Source organism: Pseudophryne corroboree, chromosome 6 (assembly GCF_028390025.1).
Source record: "Pseudophryne corroboree isolate aPseCor3 chromosome 6, aPseCor3.hap2, whole genome shotgun sequence".
Classification (NCBI taxonomy): domain Eukaryota; kingdom Metazoa; phylum Chordata; class Amphibia; order Anura; family Myobatrachidae; genus Pseudophryne; species Pseudophryne corroboree.
The window spans coordinates 37,710,954-37,738,229 of NC_086449.1; the positions used below are offsets into that span (position 1 = coordinate 37,710,954).

The following is a 27,276-nucleotide window of genomic DNA, read 5'->3' on the forward strand; positions in this document are numbered from 1 at the left end:
TGTGAGGTGATATTAAGTGGAGGGGACGTGGGGCATTGTCCCTGATTTCCATTAGCAAATAATAGCCATTTGGAAAATATACAAAGGATGTTTAGGGGCCATCTATGTGCAAAGTGTGTCATTCGTTCAATGTCCACAGTTTCTAAGGGGTGTATTTACTGAAGTGTGGGTTTTTAGAAGTGGAGAGGTTGCCCTTAGCAACCTAGGCGTTTCACTTTTACAATATAATCTATTGTACTTGTAGCGCAGGACAGCAAACGAGAAATAGGTTCTGTCATGTTCTCCCATTTCAATTCAGCATAAATGTTATAGCACACTGGTGAGCCCGCAGGGAGGGAGCGGGGGGGAGATTATATTACTGGGGGAAAATCACACAACTCTTTATTAAAAAAATACTTCAGTATGGTGAACTGAACTGGGATCAGAGCAGCCGCTGAATTCATTCTCCAACGGTGGCAGAACCTGTTACCAATCACACGTTTTATTGTTCACAACAGCACAGATTATTTCAGAGTTTGCTGATCTTATGATAGTGACCTGCAGGCTGAATACTCGGGCTGCACATGACAGGAGCAGTGACATGATGTGAGGAGGGGAATGGGGGCAGCAGGAAGCCACAGACTGAGAGTTATATAGTGGGAGGAACAGGGTCCCCCAGCAGCACAGAGTATATCAGGAGATGAGTAATGTGGCAATGAGGACAGAGCTGCATGTGACAGGGGCAGTGACATGATGTGAGGAGGGGAATGGAGGCAGCAGGAAGCCACAGGCTGAGAGTTATATAGTGGGAGGAGCAGGGTCCCCAGCAGCACAGAGTGTATCAGAAGATGAGTGATATATCAGTGAGGACAGGGCTGCATGTGACAGGGGCAGTGACATGATGTGAGGAGGGGAATGGAAGCAGCAGGATCCCCAGCAGCACAGAGTATATCAAGAAATTAGTGATATATTAGTTAGGACAGGGCTGCATGTGACAGGAGCAGTGACATGATGTGAGGAGGGGAATGGGGGCAGCAGGGTCCCCAGCAGCACAGAGTATATCAGGAGATGAGTGATATATTAGTGAGGACAGGGCTGCGTGTGACAGGAGCAGTGACATGATGTGAGGAGGGGAATGGAGGCAGCAGGGTTCCCAGCAGCACAGAGTACATCAGCAGATGAGGGATGTGTCAGTGAGGACAGGGCTGCATGTGATAGGGGCAGTGACATGATGCGTTGAGGGGAATGGAGGCAGCAGGGTCCCCAGCAGCACAGAGTATATCAGGAGATGAGTGATATATTAGTGAGGACAGGGCTGCGTGTGACAGGAGCAGTGACATGATGTGAGGAGGGGAATGGAGGCAGCAGGGTCCCCAGCAGCACAGAGTATATCAGGAGATGAGTGAGGTGTCAGTGAGGACAGGGCTGCATGTGACAGGGGCAGTGACATGATGTGAGGAGGGGAATGGAGGCAGCAGGAAGCCACAGACTGAGAGTTATATCGTGGGAGGAGCAGGGTCCCTCCAGCAGCACAGAGTATATCAGGAGATGCGTGATGTGTCAGTGAGGACAGGGCTGCATGTGACAGGAGCAGTGACATGATGTGAGGAGGGGAATGGAGGCAGCAGGGTCACCAGCAGCACAGAGTATATCAGGAGATGAGGGATATGTCAGTGAGGACAGGGCTGCATGTGACAGGAGCAGTGACATGATGTGAGGAGGGGAATGGAGGCAGCAGGGTCACCAGCAGCACAGAGTATATCAGGAGATGAGTGATGTGTCAGTGAGGACAGGGCTGCGTGTGACAGGAGCAGTGACATGATGTGAGGAAGTGAATGGGAGCAGTAGAAAGCCTTGGAATATTTATCACAATCTGAATCTTTAATGTGAATGTGATATTTTTTGTGTAAATTCACAACGTCAAAATATATACGTTATGGTAAGAACTTACCGTTGATAACGTGATTTCTCTTATGTCCACAGGTATCCACAGGTAACATTGGGATATTGTCGAGCGACAGCGAAAATGGCACCAACACGGTCACGAGCTTTCTGGCCTCCCAGGATGCATTGGGGCCTCCACTATATAGTCCCGCCCACTGACTCAGTCAGATCAGTTCTTTCCACAGCGATTATAGGCAGGAACATTAGGTAGAGACCTGTACAGGCGATAAGAACACACATGCACACCCTTCCATACAAGAAGGAAGAGGTTTTAGTGATTGTCTAGATCCTCAAATCAGATGCGTCAGGGTGGGATCCCTGTGGATACCTGTGGACATAAGAGAAATCACATTATCAACGGTAAGTTCTTACCATAACGTATATTTCTCTGGCTGGGTCCACAGGATTATCCACAGGATAACATTGGGATTCCCAAAGCCATTTTAGTGGTGGGGACGCTCCTGATTGCACAGGAGGACCTTTCGCCCGAAGTCTGCGTCATGAGAGGCAAAAGTATCCAAGGCATAATGTCTAATGAATGTGTTTATGGAAGACCATGTGGCTGCCCTACATATCTGTTCTGCTGAAGCACCCTGTTGTGCTGCCCAAGAAGGACCTACTTTACGTGTAGAGGGTACAGAGACATTAGCCGGAATAGGGAGATCTGCATGAGAATAAGCTTCTGATATTACCATTCGGAGCCATCTCGCCAGCGTCTGTTTACTAGCAGGCCAACCTCTCCTATGGAATCCGTAGAGGATGAAGAGAGAATCTGTTTTCCTGATGGCACTAGTACGATCTATGTAGATTCTTAAAGCTCGGACTACATCCAGCGACGCTTCTCCCGCAGATAGTCCCGATACCTGAAAAGCTGGGACTACAATCTCTTCATTCAGGTGAAACTTTGATACCACCTTTGGAAGATAACTAGATCTCGTTCTGAGAACTGCTCTGTCTGGAAAAAAACTTAGGAAAGGAGACTTACATGATAATGCTCCTAAATCTGACACTCTTCTGGCTGACGCCATTGCCAGTAAAAAAAGAACTTTAACCGTTATCCACTTAAGATCTGCTCTCTCAAGTGGTTCAAACAAAGGACCCTGGAGAAATTTAAGAACTAAATTTAAATCCCAGGGAGCTGCAGGAGGAACAAATGGAGGTTGAATATGTGTTACTCCTTGAAAAAACGTACGTACATCCTGTAAATCAGCAATCTTCTGCTGAAACCATACAGTTAACGCTGAGACTTGAACCCTCAAGGAAGCAACTTTCAACCCTTTATCCAATCCTGCCTGAAGGAAATCCAAAATCCTAGCTACTTTAAAAGATCTCGGATTTAAATTTTTTCCAGTACACCAATGAATATAGGCTTGCCATATTCTATGATACACACGGGCCGAAGAAGGCTTTCTTGCTCTAAGCATAGTTTGGATTACTTGTTTCGAAAATCCTTTAGCCTCTAGAATAGAGGTTTCAACAGACACGCCGTCAAAGACAGGCGATCCAGATGACTGTGACAACAAGGACCCTGCATCTGGACGTTGAGGGAGCAGTATCGGTGCTTCCACGGACATTCTCAACAGATCTGTGTACCAATGCCTTCTTGGCCAAGCTGGAGCTATTAGAATGATTGCTCCTTTTGCCTGTTTTATCTTTCTCACTACTCTGGGTAACAGAGATATTGGAGAGGACAGATATGCCAGCTGAAACCTCCATTCTACTGACAGTGCGTCTACCAGGACCGCTCCTGGGTCCCTCGTTCTTGATCCGTACCTCGGAACTTTGTTGTTTAGACGAGACGCCATAAGGTCTATCTCTGGTAGACCCCATCTGTTTACCAGTGCCTGAAACACTTCTGGGTGTAGTGCCCATTCGGTTTCCTGAATGGTGTGCCGACTGAGAAAATCCGCTTCCCAATTTAGTACACCCGGGACAAATACTGCTGACAATGCCGGGAGATGGAGTTCTGCCCATCTTAGAATGGGAGTTATTTCCTCCATCAGACTCTTGCTGTGAGTTCCTCCTTGATGATTGAGGTATGCTACTGCCGTCGCATTGTCTGAGCGGATCTGGACTGGTCTTCCTTGTAGATTGTTCTTTGCCTGAACTAGAGCCAAGTAAACGGCCCTTATCTCCAACAGATTTATCGGCAGGCGACTTTCCCTTGCGGTCCATTTTCCCTGGAACCATAGGCTTCCGAGTACCGCCCCCCAGCCTTGCAGGCTGGCATCTGTTGTCAGGACTTGCCACTCTTTTATCCAAAAGGGTCTCCCCTTGTTTAAATGGTCTGTCTGTAGCCACCACGCTAGAGACCTTTTTACATTTACTGGAATCTTTATCATCTGCTTCTTTATTGTCTGATGATTTCCGTTCCATTTGGTCAGAATAAGGTGCTGCAACGGTCTGGAGTGGAATTGCGCATATTCCACCATGTCGTAGGTTGATACCATCAGACCCAACAGTCGCATTGCTGCATGGACTGACATTGTCTGGGCTTGCAACGCTTCCTGAGCCATGGCCTGCACCTTGACTATCTTTTTCCCTGGTAAGAGAACCTTCTGTAGGTTTGAATCCAATATGGCTCCCAAATGAACCATCCGCTGTGACGGATTCAGGGACGACTTTTCCCAATTTATGAGCCCCCCGTGTCTCTGTAAACAAACTATCGTCTGTTGGAGATGGCTCAACAGTAAATCTTGCGACTGTGCTAAGATTAACAGGTCGTCTAGGTATGGGAATATTCTTATCCCCTGTTTGCGCAGACAAGCTGCCATAACCACCATGATCTTGGTAAACACCCTGGGTGCTGTAGCTAGCCCGAAAGGCAGAGCTTGGAACTGGAAATGTTCCTGGAGGATGGCAAACCTGAGGTAACACTGATGTGATAGTGCTATAGGCACATGTAGGTACGCATCCCGTACATCCAGAGATACCATGTAATCTCCCGGTTCCATAGCCAACATTATGGAGCGTAACGTCTCCATGTGGAAATTCGGGATCCATATGTATCTGTTCAGCATTTTCAGATTTAGAATTGGTCGATATGACCCGTTTGGCTTCTGGATTAGAAATAGATTGGAGTAAAACCCCTGTCCCCTTTGTGATGGAGGTACTGGGACAATCACACCTGACTGCAGTAATTTCTGAACTGCTTCTTGCAGGGCATTGGCCTTCGACTCTATACGAGACAGGCTGGTGCAAAAAAATCTTTGAGGAGGCTGCCTCCTGAATGGGAACCCATACCCCTGAGATACTACCTTCTGCACCAAAACATCTGTTGTTGACTGTTGCCATATGTGTGCAAAAAGAAGGAGTCGGCCCCCAACCCTGGAATCCTCCAGGCGGAGGCCCGTCTCTTCAGGCTGATGGTTTCTGTTCAGGTTTGGAAGCTGGCTTTTTGCTAGCCCACTGCTTCCTACCCCTGGATTTAAACTGGGGTTGCTTAGGCTCCTCTCTAGCTTTCGCTTTGCTTTCCCAACGAAAAGAGCAAAATTTTAAACCCTTGGACTTAGAGTTATAGGTAGCCGGAAATCTGACCTTTTTCGATTCAGCCTCTGATTCTAGCATATCCGATAAGGGTTTTCCAAATAATATATTACCGACAAAAGGCAATGCTTCCAATTCTTTCTTGGATTCCGCATCTGCCTTCCAAGTACGTAGCCAAACTGCTCTGCGAGCGACTACTGTCAAGGCTGAAGCTTTAGAAGCAACTGTACCTACATCAATTGCTGCTTCTTCCAAATACTGGGCAGATTGTCTTAAATGGCAAAAACGATCCTCTTGCTCCCTAGTAGGAGAAGGGATGTCATTCTCTAGTTCCTCTATCCATTCGCCCATTGCCTTTGCTACCCAGGCCGAAGCCATAGCAGGTCTTACCACTGCTCCTACAAGAGAAAAAATATTTTTCAACAGGCTCTCTACCCTTCTGTCTGTGACATCATTCAATGAGATAGATGACAGTGGTAAAGAAGATTTATGCACTAGTCGCAGAACATGTGCATCTACTTTTGGAGGAACTTCTCTCTTCGAACAATCCACAGCAGGAAATGGATAATAAGAATCCCATCTCTTAGGAATCTTATACTTTTTACTGGGCGCTGCCCAAGACTCATCCATCATTTCCGTCAGCTCATCTAACGCTTGGAATTCAGCTTTCACTGATTTTGTTCGTTTAAATACAGGTGCTTTAGCTTTTAACACTGTCTTGGCTGGCTCTTCCAAAGAGAGAACAGCCTTCACAGCATTAATAAGTTCAGCTACATCCTCTGAACTAAAGCTCTGCGACTGATCATCAAACGGAGTTGAATCTATTGTATCATCATCATCCGATGTATCATCTTGTGTAGTCTGCCACACAGACGTATCTGTCTTAGTCTTACCTGTCCCTTGGTTTCTTGTAGAGGCTACTGGAACCAACCCATAGGAAGGGAGCTGCATGTATGGGTTCATAGTGTAACCTAACCCTTGAGGTGGTGCTACCGGAGCTAACCTGTCCGCTATTGAAGACAGAGTCTTTGCGAACATATTCCATGGTGGCTCTGTTGGTGGTTGAACCAACTCCTGTTTCTTACTTCGCTGAAAAGCGAAACAGTTTGCACACAACCCCTCATAAGTGACCAATTGATTCATATCAATTACCCCTGACTTACAAGATAAGCATGTTAGGGCTGTAGGAGTGCTTGATAAATTCTCCTCATCACTTTTGCCGCTCACAGACATGGTATTAACCTGTTATTGACTACACAATTTCTGACTGAAAATCACCCTATATGTCAGTATATAGAGGTAAGATCAATCTGACCACAGTGCACCTGATTTGAGGGTCAGAACAGGACTGACATTACACAGAAAAGTCAGCACACATACTAGCAGTCAGTCACATGTTAAAGCATTAGACATTGCCATATGAGAATACAACCTCCATAATAACTTATACATAAGTAGGAAAACTGTACTTCTGTTTTAAACTGGTTCTTTTTTCAACATAGCATGCAGAAAACACAGTAATATACAGGTCTCATATGCAATAGGTACTAAAAATTAACAGTGCACACTAAGAAGTAGAAGGAATTTTTAGTACTGTATACCCTGACTCCGTAGAGCGGGATACAGGGAGACTCACCACACTTCCATATCCAAGCAAATACGCTCGTAAGACGCTGAGTGGATTCAGACGCTACTGGTGTACAGTGCCGCTCTTGATAACTGATAACAGACACGGACGCTCACCAACGGACACGGACGCTGAGCGACTTCCACGTGTATGCAGACGCTAAAGGCCTGCGACTCGGTCTGGCGGGTTTATATCCAGTGTACACAACCGCAGCGTCTAAGCTGCGACCGAGTACCCTCGTGGTAGCGTCTGAGCCGGAAGTGAGGTCATTTAGTTCATGAAACGAGAGACACGCGGGAACTTGCCATGAACTCGGAGGAGGGGCGGCCAGGAGAGCGTCTGAATCCCCCTGTTGATTTAAACTCCCAGGATCGCGGCCTCTACCTAGTCCTGGCGCCTATGATCCCCGGAGCGTAGCGCTGTCACACTCGAGATGTTCGGCGCATCAACACACTGTTTGTAGTCTCCACCAAATCAGTGTAGCTGTGTCCTGACCTCTCTAGTAAGAGGAAGTCCATAGACTCACCGTCTCCCCATGCTCCGGCCACTGCCTGGTAACGTCTGCTGGACCTGCTAGAACATCCGACACAGACGCCCGTCGAGACAGCACTGATACCCGAAGGTAAGCGTTGTTGCGACCCGGTGGGGAGTTGTTGGAGCGACTCTTTCTAATATGCGTTTAAGACGCTGTTAAGAGAAGTCGCTCAAAAAATAATATAGTAAGTCTATAAAAATAAAATAATAAAAGCTTAAGGCTGCTCTCACAGCAGCCCTGTGACCATGCGGCTTCCTGCCGCACCAAGCAAAAAACTGATCTGACTGAGTCAGTGGGCGGGACTATATAGTGGAGGCCCCAATGCATCCTGGGAGGCCAGAAAGCTCGTGACCGTGTTGGTGCCATTTTCGCTGTCGCTCGACAATATCCCAATGTTATCCTGTGGATAATCCTGTGGACCCAGCCAGAGAAAAATATTTGAATGCATATATTTCTCTTGCCAGGAGGCGGGCTACAATAAGATCCAGTCCCGGCAAAGGAGCGATCCCTCTGCCGCCTTCCTACTGCGAGACCTGTGGCCATGTCTCATTTGCGCAGTCAGCCAGCACCACTATGTAAAGGACCACTGCACCTCCACAGCAATGTTACTGATCACGGGAGAGCTCTTTCTCTGAGTCACCGTCCCCGCTACGGTGCAATATTGAATTGCTCCGGTACCTAAGTATCCACCGAAGTAACTTGCGGCAGGTTGGATACATAATAATCAGGGGCCACACGGTCCCCGAGGATGAACAGGCCCCATAAAGTGGATGGAACAGGGTCCCAACAGCAAAGTAATGATACATGAAGATTGTGGTGCCAAACACACCTCTGTATAAACTGAAGTTCATTCATTCAATTTCATTGCTGACAAGTGTACTGTCATACCCTCTGTCAGGCCTATATAAACATTTACTGTACATGTATGTAACTTTCCAGTACTCCTTCTGCACTTTACGTCGCCGACTCTCGGCTCCCGGTGTAGACGTTGGGTAACGATCCTATATCATGGCAGCGTCTATGGGACTGCAGGGACAGAACCTCGCTGCATCTCTCTCCGTCACCCGCTGGGAGCTAATCACACTTTATGTCAAGCAACAGGGATGCTGTAATTGGGATAAAACCCAGCCCGGTGAGAGGTCATCTCTCAGGGATGATGTTTTATAAGTGATGCTATCAGAACGGACCGGTCATTGGCTGCTCTGCATATGAGCGTACAGTGCGTACAGGTGTGCTCTCCCGATCGTATGAGCAGGCCTGACATTGCCCCTCCCTAAAGGCAGAGCCGGCCTTAGGCATAGGCAAACTAGGCAAATGCCTAGGGCATTTGGTGTGCTTAGGGGCACCAGCAGCTTCTGCTGATTAAAATGATATGCAGCATGCTTATATTCTGTGTGTGACTGCGGCTGTATCTGCATACGAAATGCTACGTTGCAGTGTATTCCTGGAAATCACTGTAATGTAGCATTTCATATGCAGATACAACCACAGTCGCACATAGAATATAGGCATGCTGCATATAATTTTATTCAACAGAAGCTGCTTGTGCATCCTAGCCAATAATATGATGCATTTTTATAAACAAAAGGCACCCGACGTTAGCAGAGCTGACAGCTGACTCATGCCAGGCATCTCCTGCAGAACTAGCGGCGGTGCTAGGGGGCACCAGCCAAAATCTTGCCTAGGGCATCATATTGGTTAGGGCCGGCTCTGCCTACAGGTGCAATATTTGGTGTAAGGTATATGTGGTAAGATACATGATATGAAATGGTTGGAAGGTCCCACCACTTCCTTACATTCACACCAACGTTCTCTCCCTTTAGGAGGGCAGAGTTCCTGGAGACCAGGCACGGCAGGGACAGCGTCCGGGCTGCCCTGTGGTAGCAGACTTGTGACCTGCAGCAAAGTCTGGATGAGAAGTTTGCGCTGTGATAGACTGGAGGTGAACATCATGATGCATGCTGCAAGTACCGATGTGGAACCCACTGTCCAGGATCTCCGTTGGAAGACAGAGATTTCCTGTTTCCTGGCCTATTTGTTAGATCTGCAGCGGCCGGTTTGCACCTGGTTTGCACGTTCCTATCCCTACAACTTTACTTTTTACAGGACTATGAGCACCATTGGGACCTAGTACTATTTAAAAAATAATATTATCAGGGAAATAGCTGTAAATACAGTTGCCCCATATCCGGGAGGCTCTCCCATGTGACCTGTGCAGTGTATATACTGCCGGTGTGCTCTCCCCTAAATCTCAGCTGAGGCAGAGGCTGCATTGTGCTACTGACCTCACCACGCACCCCTCCCCCTATCCCTGCATTGTATTATAAATACTGGAGAGCACGTCTTCTATATCTCACCGCCACAACTTCGTTGATAATAGCTGGAACATTTTCCTGCATTTTCTGAGCCTTTCTCGCTGTCATTATTGCAATGTACAGAGGTGTCACACAAAAGAAGGATCAGCGTCCTGACAGCGCTATTAATAACCGCGCAGGTCCCATTTCACATATAAAATGTAGGAAACCGCTGGCTCTCCATATCCGCTGTTACCGCTTTAAAGCGGAGACGGAAGTATTGTTCTCCTGCAGTGGTCCAAGTGGAAATGTCACTTCTGTGACGCGACTTCCATTAATACACAAACAACGCTAATAAATTAGTGCGACGGTATCAGCTGGTCGGGCCAGTATGCAGACAGCCAATCAGAAGTGACTGCAATCATCAGGAGCCCGTACAACAGGCCTGCATAAATATACCAAGAATGCACCCAGGTGACTAAGGGGCCTGCATAAAGACTTATGTGACTAAGGGGTCCGTTTATCATTGAATATTTGCAGCGTAATCCCCCAAAACACAGATTTTCAGGGGTTAAACGCAAATATTTAGCATCCGCTAAATGTATGACAGAGGGACTGCAGCAGATATCTCCAATACCCTGCTGCGATCCGTCTATCCCCGCCGGCAGCCGCAACCCCCATAGGTTTTCTGACAGATTTAACAACTGCCAGATTGGCCCCCGCAGCTACTGCCATATGTAGATGGCAGAAGCGCACTGTAGCCTGTGGGGCACATCACAGATTCAGCCGGCAGAGGTTCTGAGCATATTCGGAGCCCCTGTCGCTGCAGGTGCCGCGTTATACATTTACCCGATATAATCGTACATTACCGTGTGATTCTGGGTACTAATATTACATCAGCAGCGGAACAGGGACACACCTCAGCAGCAGCGGCACAGGGACACACCTCAGCAGCAGCACAGGGATACACCTCAGCAGCAGCGGCACAGGGACACACCTCAGCAGCAGCACAGGGATACACCTCAGCAGCAGCGGCACAGGGACACACCTCAGCAGCAGCGGCACAGGGACACACCTGAACAGCGGCACAGGGACACACCTCAGCAGCGGCGGCACAGGGACACACCTGAACAGCGGCACAGGGACACACCTCAGCAGCGGCGGCACAGGGCCACACCTGAACAGCGGCACAGGGACACACCTCAGCAGCGGCGGCACAGGGCCACACCTGAACAGCGGCACAGGGACACACCTCAGCAGCGGCGGCACAGGGACACACCTCAGCAGCAGCGGCACAGGGACACACCTCAGCAGCAGCACAGGGACACACCTCAGCAGCAGCACAGGGATACACCTCAGCAGCGGCACAGGGACACACCTCAGCAGCAGCACAGGGATACACCTCAGCAGCAGCGGCACAGGGACACACCTCAGCAGCAGCGGCACAGGGACACACCTGAACAGCGGCACAGGGACACACCTCAGCAGCGGCGGCACAGGGACACACCTCAGCAGCAGCACAGGATACACCTCAGCAGCGGCGGCACAGGGACACACCTCAGCAGCAGCACAGGATACACCTCAGCAGCTGCAGCACAGGGACACACCTCAGCAGCAGAAGCACAGGGACACACCTCGGCAGCGGCACAGGATACACCTCAGCAGCAGCAGCAGCACAGGGACACACCTCAGTAGCAGCAGCACAGGGGCACACCTCAGCAGCAGCAGCACAGGGGCACACCTCAGCAGCAGCACAGGATACACCTCAGCAGCAGCGGCACAGGGACACACCTCAGCAGCAGCACAGGGACACACCTCAGCAGCAGCACAGGGACACACCTCAGCAGCAGCACAGGATACACCTCAGCAGCAGCACAGGGATACACCTCAGCAGCAGCGGCACAGGGACACACCTGAACAGCGGCACAGGGACACACCTCAGCAGCGGCGGCACAGGGACACACCTGAACAGCGGCACAGGGACACACCTCAGCAGCGGCGGCACAGGGCCACACCTGAACAGCGGCACAGGGACACACCTCAGCAGCGGCGGCACAGGGACACACCTCAGCAGCAGCACAGGATACACCTCAGCAGCAGCGGCACAGGGACACACCTCAGCAGCAGCACAGGATACACCTCAGCAGCTGCAGCACAGGGACACACCTCAGCAGCAGAAGCACAGGGACACACCTCGGCAGCGGCACAGGATACACCTCAGCAGCAGCAGCAGCACAGGGACACACCTCAGTAGCAGCAGCACAGGGGCACACCTCAGCAGCAGCAGCACAGGGGCACACCTCAGCAGCAGCACAGGATACACCTCAGCAGCAGCGGCACAGGGACACACCTCAGCAGCAGCACAGGGACACACCTCAGCAGCAGCACAGGGACACACCTCAGCAGCAGCACAGGGACACACCTCAGCAGCAGCAGCAGCACAGGGACACACCTCAGCAGCAGCAGCACAGGGACACACCTCAGCAGCAGCAGCACAGGGACACACCTCAGCAGCACAGGGACACACCTCAGCACTCACAGCATCAGGTATGTCTCACAGCAGTAACACAACTATGTCTCATAGCAGCAACACAGCTATGTTTCACAGAAGCAACACAGCTATTTCTCACAGCAGCAACACAGCTATGTCTCACAGCAGCAACACAGCTATGTCTCACAGCAGCAACACAGCTATGTCTCACAGCAGTAACACAACTATGTCTCATAGCAGCAACACAACTATGTCTCACAGCAGCAACATAGGTATGTCTCACAGAAGCAACACAGCTATGTCTCACAGCAGCAACAAAGCTATGTCTCACAGCAACAACACAGCTATGTCTCACAGCAACAACACAGCTATGTCTCACAGCAACAACACAGCTATGTCTCACAGCAGCAACACAGCTATGTCTCAGCAGCAACATAGCTATGTCTCACAGCAGCAACACAGGTATGTCTCACAGCAGCAACACAGGTATGTCTCACAGCAGCAACACAGCTATGTCTCACAGCAGCAACACAGGTATGTCTCACAGCAGCAACACAGCTATGTCTCACAGCAGCAACACAGGTATGTATCACAGCAGCAACACATCTATGTCTCACAGCAGCATCACAGCTATGCCTCACAGCAGCAACACAGGTATGTCTCACAGCAGCAACACAGGTATGTCTCACAGCAGCAACACAGCTATGTCTCACAGCAGCAACACAGCTATGTCTCACAGCAGCAACACAGCTATGTCTCACAGCAGCAACACAGGTATGTCTCACAGCAGCAACACAGGTATGTCTCACAGCAGCAACACAGCTATGTCTCACAGCAGCAACACAGCTATGTCTCACAGCAACAACACAGCTATGTCTCACAGCAGCAACACAGCTATGTCTCAGCAGCAACACAGCTATGTCTCACAGCAGCAACACAGGTATGTCTCACAGCAGCAACACAGGTATGTCTCACAGCAGCAACACAGCTATGTCTCACAGCAGCAACACAGCTATGTCTCACAGCAGCAACACAGCTATGTCTCACAGCAGCAACATAGGTATGTATCACAGCAGCAACACATCTATGTCTCACAGCAGCATCACAGCTATGCCTCACAGCAGCAACACAGGTATGTCTCACAGCAGCAACACAGGTATGTCTCACAGCAGCAACACAGCTTTGCCTCACGGCAGCAACACAGGTGTGTCTCACAGCAGCAACACAGGTATGTCTCACAGCAGCAACACAGCTTTGCCTCACAGCAGCAACACAGCTTTGCCTCACAGCAGCAACACAACTGTCTCACAGCAGCAACACAACTATGTCTCACAGCAGCAACACAACTATGTCTCACAGCAGCAATATAGGTATGTCTCACAGCATCAACAAAGGTATGTCTCACAGCAGCAACACAGGTATGTCTCACAGCAGCAACACAGGTATGTCTCACAGCAGCAACACAGCTATGTCTCAGCAGCAACACAGCTATGTCTCACAGCAGCAACACAGGTATGTCTCACAGCAGCAACACAGCTATGTCTCACAGCAGCAACACAGCTATGTCTCACAGCAACAACACAGCTATGTCTCACAGCAACAACACAGCTATGTCTCACAGCAGCAACACAGCTATGTCTCAGCAGCAACACAGCTATGTCTCACAGCAGCAACACAGGTATGTCTCACAGCAGCAACACAGGTATGTCTCACAGCAGCAACACAGCTATGTCTCACAGCAGCAACACAGGTATGTCTCACAGCAGCAACACAGCTATGTCTCACAGCAGCAACACAGGTATGTATCACAGCAGCAACACATCTATGTCTCACAGCAGCATCACAGCTATGCCTCACAGCAACACAGGTATGTCTCACAGCAGCAACACAACTATGTCTCACAGCAGCAACACAACTATGTCTCACAGCAGCAACACAACTATGTCTCACAGCAGCAACACAACTATGTCTCACAGCAGCAACACAACTATGTCTCACAGCAGTAACACAACTATGTCTCACAGCAGCAACACAGGTATGTCTCACAGCAGCAACACGGGTATGTCTCACAGCATCAACACAGGTATGTCTCACGACATCAACAAAGGTATGTCTCACAGCAGCAACACAGGTATGTGTCACAGCAGCAACACAGGTATGTGTCACAGCAGCAACACAGGTATGTCTCACAGCAGCAACACAGCTATGTCTCACAGCAGCAACACAGGTATGTCTCACAGCAGCAACACAGGTATGTCTCACAGCAGCAACACAGCTATGTCTCACAGCAGCAACACACCTATGTCTCACAGCAGCAACACAGCTATGTCTCACAGCAGCAACACAACTATGCCTTACAGCAGCAACACAACTATGTCTCACAGCAGCAACACAACTATGTCTCACAGCAGCAACACAACTATGTCTCACAGCAGCAAAACATCTATGTCTCACAGCAGCATCACAGCTATGCCTCACAGCAGCAACACAGGTATGTCTCACAGCAGCAACACAGCTTTGCCTCACAGCAGCAACACAGCTTTGCCTCACAGCAGCAACACAACTGTCTCACAGCAGCAACACAACTATGTCTCACAGCAGCAACACAACTATGTCTCACAGCAGCAATATAGGTATGTCTCACAGCATCAACAAAGGTATGTCTCACAGCAGCAACACAGGTATGTCTCACAGCAGCAACACAGGTATGTCTCACAGCAGCAACACAGCTATGTCTCAGCAGCAACACAGCTATGTCTCACAGCAGCAACACAGGTATGTCTCACAGCAGCAACACAGCTATGTCTCACAGCAGCAACACAGCTATGTCTCACAGCAACAACACAGCTATGTCTCACAGCAACAACACAGCTATGTCTCACAGCAGCAACACAGCTATGTCTCAGCAGCAACACAGCTATGTCTCACAGCAGCAACACAGGTATGTCTCACAGCAGCAACACAGGTATGTCTCACAGCAGCAACACAGCTATGTCTCACAGCAGCAACACAGGTATGTCTCACAGCAGCAACACAGCTATGTCTCACAGCAGCAACACAGGTATGTATCACAGCAGCAACACATCTATGTCTCACAGCAGCATCACAGCTATGCCTCACAGCAACACAGGTATGTCTCACAGCAGCAACACAGCTTTGCCTCACTGCAGCAACACAGCTTTGCCTCAAAGCAGCAACACAGGTATGTCTCACAGCAGCAACACAGGTATGTCTCACAGCAGCAACACAGGTATGTCTCACAGCAGCAACACAGGTATGTCTCACAGCAGCAACACAACTATGTCTCACAGCAGCAACACAACTATGTCTCACAGCAGCAACACAACTATGTCTCACAGCAGCAACATAGGTATGTCTCACAGCAGCAACACAGGTATGTCTTACAGCAGCAACACAGCTATGTCTCACAGCAGCAACACAACTATGCCTCACAGCAGCAACACAACTATGCCTCACAGCAGCAACACAACTATGCCTCACAGCAGCAACACAACTATGCCTCACAGCAGCAACACAACTATGCCTCACAGCAGCAACACAACTATGTCTCACAGCAGCAACACAGCTATGTCTCACAGCAGCAACACAGGTATGTTTCACAGCAGCAACACAGCTATGCCTCACAGCAGCAACTCAGGTATGTCTCACAGCAGCAACACAGCTATGTCTTACAGCAGCAACACAGCTATGTCTCACAGCAGCAACACAGCTATGTCTCACAGCAGCAACACAACTATGCCTTACAGCAGCAACACAACTATGTCTCACAGCAGCAACACAACTATGTCTCACAGCAGCAACACAACTATGTCTCACAGCAGCAACACAACTATGTCTCACAGCAGCAACACAGCTATGTCTCACAGCAGTAACACAACTATGTCTCACAGCAGCAACACAGCTATGTCTCACAGCATCAACACAGGTATGTCTCACAGCATCAACACAGGTATGTCTCACATCAACAACACAGCTTTGTCTCACAGCAACAACACAGCTATGTCTCAGCAGCAACACAGCTATGTCTCACAGCAGCAACACAGGTATGTCTCACAGCAGCAACACAGGTATGTCTCACAGCAGCAACACAGGTATGTCTCACAGCAACAACACAGCTATGTCTCACAGCAGCAACACAGCTATGTCTCAGCCGCAACACAGCTATGTCTCACAGCAGCAACACAGCTATGTCTCAGCAGCAACACAGCTATGTCTCACAGCAGCAACACAGGTATGTCTCACAGCAGCAACACAGGTATGTCTCACATTAGCAACACAGCTGTCTCACAGCAACAACACAGCTATGTCTCACAGCAACAACACAGCTATGTCTCACAGCAGCAACACAGCTATGTCTCAGCAGCAACACAGCTATGTCTCACAGCAGCAACACAGGTATGTCTCACAGCAGCAACAAAGGTATGTCTCACAGCAGCAACACAGCTATGTCTCACAGCAGCAACACAGGTATGTCTCACAGCAGCAACACAGCTATGTCTCACAGCAGCAACACAGGTATGTATCACAGCAGCAACACATCTATGTCTCACAGCAGCATCACAGCTATGCCTCACAGCAACACAGGTATGTCTCACAGTAACACAGCTTTGCCTCACGGCAGCAACACAGCTTTGCCTCACAGCAGCAACACAGGTATGTCTCACAGCAGCAACACAGGTATGTCTCACAGCAGCAACACAGGTATGTCTCACAGCAGCAACACAACTATGTCTCACAGCAGCAACACAACTATGTCTCACAGCAGCAACACAACTATGTCTCACAGCAGCAACACAACTATGTCTCACAGCAGCAACACAACTATGTCTCACAGCAGCAACACAACTATGTCTCACAGCAGCAACACAACTATGTCTCACAGCAGCAACACAGGTATGTCTCACAGCAGCAACACAGGTATGTCTCACAGCAGCAACATAGGTATGTCTCACAGCAGCAACACAGCTATGTCTCACAGCATCAACACAGGTATATCTCACAGCATCAACAAAGGTATGTCTCACAGCAGCAACACAGGTATGTCTCACAGCAGCAACACAGGTATGTCTCACAGCAGCAACACAGCTATGTCTCACAGCAGCAACTCAGGTATGTCTCACAGCAGCAACACAGCTATGTCTTACAGCAGCAACACAGCTATGTCTCACAGCAGCAACACAGCTATGTCTCACAGCAGCAACACAGCTATGTCTCACAGCATCAACACAGCTATGTCTCACAGCATCAACACAGGTATGTCTCACAGCATCAACACAGGTATGTCTCACAGCATCAACACAGGTATGTCTCACAGCAGCAACACAGCTATGTCTCACAGCAGCAACACAACTATGCCTCACAGCAGCAACACAGCTATGCCTCACAGCAGCAACACAGGTATGTCTCACAGCAGCAACACAACTATGTCTCACAGCAGCAACACAGCTATGTCTCACAGCAGCAACACAGGTATGTCTCACAGCAGCAACACAGCCATGTCTCACAGCAGCAACACAGCCATGTCTCACAGCAGCAACACAGCTATGTCTCACAGCAGCAACACAGGTATGTCTCACAGCAGCAACACAGCTATGTCTCACAGCAGCAACACAGGTATGTCTCACAGCAGCAACACAGGTATGTCTCACAGCAGCAACACAGGTATGTCTCACAGCAGCAACACAGGTATGTCTCACAGCAGCAACACAGGTATGTCTCACACCAGCAGCACAGGTATGTCTCACATCAGTATAATATTATCTACACTTTAATTCAGGTATCTCTTAGTAGCATATTAAAATATATCTCAGCAACACAAGTACAGCTAGCAGATGCACAGGTATTTATCCACAGGGGGCCTGATTCTGATTCAGTAATAAAGTAAGAAAGAGCCGGTAACTGAGCACCTGGGTAACACCTTTCTGTACTGCAGGTGGGGCAGATGTAACACGTGCAGAGAGAGTTAGATGATTGGGGAGCGTGTACAAACTGTTATCTAAACTGCACTGTAAGAATAAAGTGCCCAGCATGTGTGGGCTACATGCAAAAACAGCTAGTATTTACCGTGCATATAAACATGATGGTCATTAGTCAGATGTAGACTTAGGGTCCGATTTAGCATGGAATGCTGCTGCGGCAGCGTTCGCATGCTGGGGCCTTTTGAAGTGTGTGCACGCGGCATCTCACATCTGTGAATGCCTCTGCCTGATTGACATTTGTGGGGCGGGAGCGGGAGTTGCGGCGGCGTTTAGGGGGCATTAACTCAGCGTTGGGGGGCGTGGTCCGCGCAGGGTGGGCCGCGGCGGCTGCTGCGTGATGTCACACGCAGCCACTGCGATCTGAAACATGGTGGGTAGCCCCCTGCCTTAGCAGCTAGGCTGCAGACAGAGGCATTCTTATGAGACGCTTCATACTTTCAAGACGCTGCATGGAACTTTGGTGGGGCGGGGCAGGTTGGTGACATAATCAAGCCCCACCCCACCTAGGGAAAATGCTGCAACTCCTGGTAGGGGGGCAGGGCTAAAATTACGTGATTCATATCATTTTAGCCCCTACCCCACCCCACGGAGATTATCTCTCTGTATTGCCCGATTCACTAAGGTGCGGGCAGGATGCGGGGGATGTGCCTGCTATTTGAGGGTGCGCGGGGATACCACAAAAATCGTGAGCCTCCCTCAACTTCCGGGAGAGTAGGCAAGTATGGACAGGGGGCTACCCTAACCATGAGAAAGTATCGCTGCTGTGCTATGCTTTTGCATGTTTGCGGGGGGCCTGATCCAGCGTGCAGGGCAGACTTGCCCTAAACTGTACGTCCCCCCACATGTCAGAGTATTGGATCGTAGATGTGCGACACCATCAGCCGGCTGCATGACCCATGGGGCCAGCCGTCACAGCTACTACCGAGAGCACCATGGTTGTCATTGTGCACAGTTACTTGCTCTTCAGGCCCTTCTGTGCAGGATGGCAGGGATATCTCCCCAGCAACTCAGGTATAGTGCCGCAGCAACTCAGGTATAGTGCCGCAGCAGCTCAGGTATAGTGCCGCAGCAGCTCAGGTATAGTGCCGCAGCAGATCAGTTATAGTGCCGCAGCAGCTCAGGGATAGCTCCGCAGCAGCTCAGGTATAGAGCCGCAGCAGCTCAGGGATAGCGCCGCAGCAGCTAAGGGATAGCTCTGCAGCAGCTCAGGAATAGCTACGCAGCAACTCAGTGATGGCTCCTCAGCAGATCAGAGATAGCTCCGCAGTAGCTCAGGGATTGCTACGCAGCAGCTCAGGAATAGCTCCGCAGCAGCTCAGGGATAGCACCACAGCAGTTAAGGGATAACGCCACAGCAGCTCAGGGATAGCTCCGAAGCAGCTCAGGAATAGCTCTGTAGCAGGTCAGTGATAGCTCTGCAGCAGCTCATGGATCGCTCCTTAGTAGCTCAGGGATAGCTCCGCAGCAGCTAAGGGATAGCTCTGCAGCAGTTCAGAGATAGCTCTGCAGCAACTCAGGGGTAGCTCTGCAGCAACTCAGAGGTATATCTGCAGCAGCTCAGGTATAGCGCCTCAGCAGCTCAGGGACAGCACAGCAGCAGCTCAGGGATAGCTCCGCAGCAGCTCAGAGATATCTCTGCAGCAGCTCAGGTATAGCGCTGCAGCAGCTCAGAGATATCTCCTCAGCCGCTCAGAGATAGCTCCGCAGCAGCTCAGAGAGATTTCTGCAGCAGCTCAGGTATAGCGCTGCAGCAGCTCAGAGATAGCTCCGCAGCAGCTCAGAGATAGCTCCGCAGCAGCTCAGAGAGATTTCTGCAGCAGCTCAGGTATAGCGCTGCAGCAGCTCAGAGATAGCTCCGCAGCAGCTCAGAGATAGCTCCGCAGCAGCTCAGGGACAGCTCAACAAGAACAGTATTTCTTAACAGCAAAGAAGTATATCCACAGCAGCTCGCGTATAGCTTAGCGTTAACTGTATTATATTCACTACCAGCAGCACAGGTACAGTATATATCAGCAGTAGATGAAGTTCATCTCAACAACATCTCAAGTACTGTAGCTCTATACAGCTCAGGAAATTATCAGGTGTATTAGAGCAGCACAGTCTGTTTATCTCGTGAGCAGCTCAGCATATCTTAACAGGAGTTGTTATATTTCAGTCGCAGCACAAGGATATCTCAGCATCAGCACAGGAATATTACAGGAGGAACCGTTCAGGTATAACGCAGCAGCAGCTTAGGTGTATTACAGCTGCTCCTCTATTGTATCACAGCAGAGGTATACCTCAGCCAGAGCTCAAGTGTATCAAATCAACAGGAGCACAGGTGTGTCACACCAGCAGCAGAGGTATACCCCAGCAGGAGCACAGGTGTGTCACACCAGCAGCAGAGGTATACCCCAGCAGGAGCACAGGTGTGTCACACCAGCAGCAGAGGTATACCCCAGCAGGAGCACAGGTGTGTCACACCAGCAGCAGAGGTATACCCCAGCAGGAGCACAGGTGTGTCACACCAGCAGCAGAGGTATACCCCAGCAGGAGCACAGGTGTGTCACACCAGCAGTAGATGTATACCCCAGCAGGAGCTCAGGTGTGTCACACCAGCAGTAGAGATATACCCCAGCAGGAGCACAGGTGTGTCACACCGGCAGTAGAGGTATATCTCAGCAGGAGCACAGGTGTGTCACACCAGCAGCAGAGGTATACCCCAGCAGGAGCACAGGTGTGTCACACCAGCAGCAGAGGTATATCTCAGCAGGAGCACAGGTGTGTCACACCAGCAGTAGATGTATACTTCAGCAGGAGCTCAGGTGTGTCACACCAGCAGTAGAGGTATACCTCAGCAGGAGCACAGGTGTGTCACACCGGCAGTAGAGGTATACTTCAGCAGGAGCACAGGTGTGTCACACCAGCAGCAGAGGTATACCCCAGCAGGAGCACAGGTGTGTCACACCAGCAGCAGAGGTATATCTCAGCAGGAGCACAGGTGTGTCACACCAGCAGTAGATGTATACCTCAGCAGGAGCTCAGGTGTGTCACACCAGCAGTAGAGGTATATCTCAGCAGGAGCACAGGTGTGTCACACCAGCAGCAGAGGTATATCTCAGCAGGAGCACAGGTGTGTCACACCAGCAGTAGATGTATACCTCAGCAGGAGCTCAGGTGTGTCACACCAGCAGTAGAGGTATACCTCAGCAGGAGCACAGGTGTGTCACACCGGCAGTAGAGGTATACTTCAGCAGGAGCTCAGGTGTGTCACACCAGCAGTAGAGGTATACCTCAGCAGGAGCACAGGTGTGTCACACCAGCAGTAGAGGTATACCTCAGCAGGAGCTCAGGTGTGTCACACCAGCAGTAGAGGTATACCTCAGCAGGAGCTCAGGTGTGTCACACTAGCAGTAGAGGTATACCTCAGCAGGAGCACAGGTGTGTCACACCAGCAGTAGAGGTATACCTCAGCAGGAGCACAGGTGTGTCACACCGGCAGTAGAGGTATACTTCAGCAGGAGCTCAGGTGTGTCACACCAGCAGTAGAGGTATACCTCAGCAGGAGCACAGGTGTGTCACACCAGCAGTAGAGGTATACCTCAGCAGGAGCTCAGGTGTGTCACACCAGCAGTAGAGGTATACCTCAGCAGGAGCTCAGGTGTGTCACACCAGCAGTAGAGGTATACCTCAGCAGGAGCACAGGTGTGTCACACCAGCAGTAGAGGTATACCTCAGCAGGAGCTCAGGTGTGTCACACCAGCAGTAGAGATATACCCCAGCAGGAGCACAGGTGTGTCACACCGGCAGTAGAGGTATATCTCAGCAGGAGCTCAGGTGTGTCACACCAGCAGTAGAGGTATACCTCAGCAGGAGCACAGGTGTGTCACACCGGCAGTAGAGGTATACTTCAGCAGGAGCACAGGTGTGTCACACCAGCAGCAGAGGTATACCCCAGCAGGAGCACAGGTGTGTCACACCAGCAGCAGAGGTATATCTCAGCAGGAGCACAGGTGTGTCACACCAGCAGTAGATGTATACCTCAGCAGGAGCTCAGGTGTGTCACACCAGCAGTAGAGGTATACTTCAGCAGGAGCTCAGGTGTGTCACACCAGCAGTAGAGGTATACCTCAGCAGGAGCACAGGTGTGTCACACCGGCAGTAGAGGTATACTTCAGCAGGAGCTCAGGTGTGTCACACCAGCAGTAGAGGTATACCTCAGCAGGAGCACAGGTGTGTCACACCAGCAGTAGAGGTATACCTCAGCAGGAGCACAGGTGTGTCACACCAGCAGTAGAGGTATACCTCAGCAGGAGCACAGGTGTGTCACACCAGCAGCAGAGGTATACCCCAGCAGGAGCACAGGTGTGTCACACCAGCAGCAGAGGTATATCTCAGCAGGAGCACAGGTGTGTCACACCAGCAGTAGATGTATACTTCAGCAGGAGCACAGGTGTGTCACACCGGCAGTAGAGGTATACTTCAGCAGGAGCTCAGGTGTGTCACACCAGCAGTAGAGGTATACCTCAGCAGGAGCACAGGTGTGTCACACCAGCAGTAGAGGTATACCTCAGCAGGAGCACAGGTGTGTCACACCGGCAGTAGAGGTATACCTCAGCAGGAGCACAGGTGTGTCACACCAGCAGCAGAGGTATACCCCAGCAGGAGCACAGGTGTGTCACACCAGCAGCAGAGGTATATCTCAGCAGGAGCACAGGTGTGTCACACCAGCAGTAGATGTATACCTCAGCAGGAGCTCAGGTGTGTCACACCAGCAGTAGATGTATACCTCAGCAGGAGCTCAGGTGTGTCACACCAGCAGTAGATGTATACCTCAGCAGGAGCACAGGTGTGTCACACCAGCAGTAGAGGTATACTTCAGCAGGAGCTCAGGTGTGTCACACCAGCAGTAGAGGTATACCTCAGCAGGAGCACAGGTGTGTCACACCGGCAGTAGAGGTATACTTCAGCAGGAGCTCAGGTGTGTCACACCAGCAGTAGAGGTATACCTCAGCAGGAGCACAGGTGTGTCACACCAGCAGTAGAGGTATACCTCAGCAGGAGCACAGGTGTGTCACACCGGCAGTAGAGGTATACCTCAGCAGGAGCACAGGTGTGTCACACCAGCAGTAGAGGTATACCTCAGCAGGAGCTCAGGTGTGTCACACCAGCAGTAGAGGTATACCTCAGCAGGAGCACAGGTGTGTCACACCGGCAGTAGAGGTATACTTCAGCAGGAGCTCAGGTGTGTCACACCAGCAGTAGAGGTATACCTCAGCAGGAGCACAGGTGTGTCACACCAGCAGTAGATGTATACCTCAGCAGGAGCTCAGGTGTGTCACACCAGCAGTAGAGGTATACCTCAGCAGGAGCACAGGTGTGTCACACCGGCAGTAGAGGTATACCTCAGCAGGAGCACAGGTGTGTCACACCAGCAGTAGAGGTATACCTCAGCAGGAGCTCAGGTGTGTCACACCAGCAGTAGAGGTATACCTCAGCAGGTGCTCAGGTGTGTCACACCAGCAGTAGATGTATACCTCAGCAGGAGCACAGGTGTGTCACACCAGCAGTAGAGGTATACCTCAGCAGGAGCTCAGGTGTGTCACACCAGCAGTAGAGATATACCCCAGCAGGAGCACAGGTGTGTCACACCAGCAGCAGAGGTATACCCCAGCAGCAGATCAGGTGTGTCACACCAGCAGTAGAGGTATACCTCAGCAGGAGCTCAGGTGTGTCACACCAGCAGTAGATGTATACCTCAGCAGGAGCTCAGGTGTGTCACACCAGCAGTAGATGTATACCTCAGCAGGAGCTCAGGTGTGTCACACCAGCAGTAGAGGTATACCTCAGCAGGAGCACAGGTGTGTCACACCGGCAGTAGAGGTATACTTCAGCAGGAGCTCAGGTGTGTCACACCAGCAGTAGAGGTATACCTCAGCAGGTGCTCAGGTGTGTCACACCAGCAGTAGATGTATACCTCAGCAGGAGCACAGGTGTGTCACACCAGCAGTAGAGGTATACCTCAGCAGGAGCTCAGGTGTGTCACACCAGCAGTAGAGATATACCCCAGCAGGAGCACAGGTGTGTCACACCAGCAGCAGAGGTATACCCCAGCAGCAGATCAGGTGTGTCACACCAGCAGTAGAGGTATACCTCAGCAGGAGCTCAGGTGTGTCACACCAGCAGTAGATGTATACCTCAGCAGGAGCTCAGGTGTGTCACACCAGCAGTAGAGGTATACCTCGGCAGGAGCTCAGGTGTGTCACACCAGCAGTAGATGTATACCTCAGCAGGAGCTCAGGTGTGTCACACCAGCAGCAGAGGTATACACCAGCCGGAGCACAAGTGTGTCACACCGGCAGTAGATGTATACCTCAGCAGGAGCACAGGTGTGTCACACCAGCAGTAGATGTATACCTCAGCAGGAGCACAGGTGTGTCACACCAGCAGCAGAGGTATACCCCAGCCGGAGCACAGGTGTGTCACACAAGCAGCAGAGGTATACCCCAGCCGGAGCACAAGTGTGTCACACCGGCAGTAGATGTATACCTCAGCAGGAGCACAGGTGTGTCACACCAGCAGTAGATGTATACCTCAGCAGGAGCACAGGTGTTTCACACCAGCAGTAGATGTATACCCCAGCCGGAGCACAAGTGTGTCACACCAGCAGTAGATGTATACCCCAGCCGGAGCACAAGTGTGTCACACCGGCAGTAGAGGTTAAAGTTGGAAATAACTTCTTTCAGATAAATTGTGGAATTTCCCCCTTTTAGATGAACGTGTCAGCTTGCAGCAGTCTTAGAGAAAATGTGATACACATCAGACCTCTACGCTTACAACCTGCAGCTCACAGCACAGATATATGGAGACGTCAGAACATGGCACACGTCAATCTCTGCAGCATGCGATCAATGTACATGCATGGAGATGTGTCCTAGTTATCATGCAGTATACACATGTCACTATAACAAGAGGTGAGGGCGGCACCTGCTATAGTCCCATTTATGTCCTTACCTGTATTTCATGCCCGTGGCTTTGCCCGTGGACTCACGCAAGATGTGCGAGAGATGTGGGAGCACCTGGTTAGGGTTTTTAGCCCCCAAGGGGGGTGTACGCTGTTTGATCTGCCCCCCACTCCCTCCATTTTGCCCACCAGAAGAGCGATTGGGGCAAAGGCGGTCCTCGCTGGTCCTACTTCTTAACGTCTGCTCCGTGCAAGCAAAAGAAACTTGCATATTGAGGTTAGATGCAATAGGGGGAAGTGGGAAATTAAATGGAGAAGAGGAAGAGGGCCTGATGGTTCCAATGGGTTCTGAGAGGGGGTCTGGGGCAGAAAAGAGAGCGAAAGAGTTTAAAGAAGCAGAGGAGAAGGAGGGCAGAAGGGAGAGTACAGGAGAAAAGTGATTGGAGAGGGTGATTTGGAAGAAGGACCACAGTGGAGATGATGAAGAGAAGGGTGAGCGCGGAGCTGAGAGGTAAGGAGAGAGTGAGACAGAGGGGGATGGAGAGAGACAGTGGAGGAGATGTGAGGGGGATGGGACGAAGGAGAGACAAAAAAGTGTGCCGTCCTGAAGGATATGTGGAGTGCCAGGATGGTGCGTGGGTTAGGGAGAGCGGAGAGGTGTTTAGCTACAGGGGAAGGATGACAGGGATGAGGCCACCCCTGGAGAGATGCCTTCATGGGACCTGGAAGATGAATGAAAGAGAAAGATAATGGTCTGTAATATGCTGTGGTGGGACAGCTCTGCAGTTATCAAGGGTAACACTCCACTCATCCCTCTCCCTCCCCTCTCCTGCTTCTCCCTCATCCCTCTCTCTCTCTCTGCACCGATGCAGCTAATCAGAGCTCCTCCTCCTGCCTCTACTCTCAGCACTGGATGCATATAGAGTTTATGTACACAATTCCTGCTTGTGGCAAGGAGAGACACTCTGCCCTGGCTGGAGATGGGCTGGCGGGGCGATGCTCTGCAGGCTGCGCACGTAGTCCGATGCAGGGGCTAATTCTCTGCAGGGCTATGACAGAAGGAATTAGGCAGAGAAGGTGCAGAGCAGGTGTCTGCCGGGATCATCGTCACGGGCGCTGCACAAATGTAGTGGCTAGGATGATGCTCTGCAGGTCTGCGGCGTAAAAGTATTTGTTGGAGCAATGGTCTGCAGGGGCCAGACGTTAACGTTCTGCAGGTCACACGTGGGGGGGGGATTAAGATAATGATGCTCTGCAGGTCCCAGGAAAGGAATATGTTACAGTACAGATTCTCTGCAGGACACAATAGGGGAAGATGTCAAGATATTGATATTCTGTATGGGGTTCGGTCAGCATACCGATGGCGGGATCCCAGCGGCGGAATGCTGGGGGTAAGGAGGGGCGAGCACGACTAAGCCCCTTGCAGGCTCGGTGGCGGGCTGCGCTCACCACAGGTTCTATTCCCACTCTATTCTATGTAGAGGGGGCCGGTATGTAGCCCTCAGGGCCTAATCCAGATGTGGTTGGAGCTGCGCCCTGCTCCGCGAAGTACCGATGTTCAGTACATTGCGCAGGAACCATACTGCGCATGAGCGAACGAGTCCTGCGACACAAGATGCAGGGATGGCATCGGCCTGTCAGTGCTGATGCCATTTTGGAAAGGGGGTTGGGCGGCGCCGGGCTTCATTTGTGAAAACGGAGGCCTGTCGCCGCTGTTTAGGGGGAGGGAAGAGGCCAGAAATCTCCGTCATTGCATGGCGATTTCCCGGCCTCTGCAATGGCAGCCTTCCACATCTCCATCGGTACTGCAAGCCACTCGATGGTGTCGCAGATGATCCATAACTGCATCCCGTGATGCAGCAGGAGATGTGACGCCCCCTGCTGCATTATCATATCAGTGCTATCGCACCAGCGAAACCAACGCCAACCATATCTGAATCAGGCCCAGCGATACTCTGTGGGTAGCGGGTACAGATAC

General features: G+C 50.7%; 1 protein-coding gene across 1 annotated transcript in view; it reads right to left on the reverse strand.

The window, feature by feature from the left end:
* KCNAB3 (potassium voltage-gated channel subfamily A regulatory beta subunit 3) overlaps positions 1 to 26,368 on the reverse strand; it is a 71,092-nt gene extending 44,724 nt beyond the window's left edge. Inside the window, exon 1 of the mRNA XM_063930862.1 lies at positions 25,349 to 26,368. Coding sequence (XP_063786932.1) covers positions 25,349 to 25,569 — 221 coding nt within the window. The 5' untranslated portion in view covers positions 25,570 to 26,368. The remainder of the gene's footprint in view (positions 1 to 25,348) is intronic.
* Between the last annotated feature and the right edge of the window lie 908 nt (positions 26,369 to 27,276).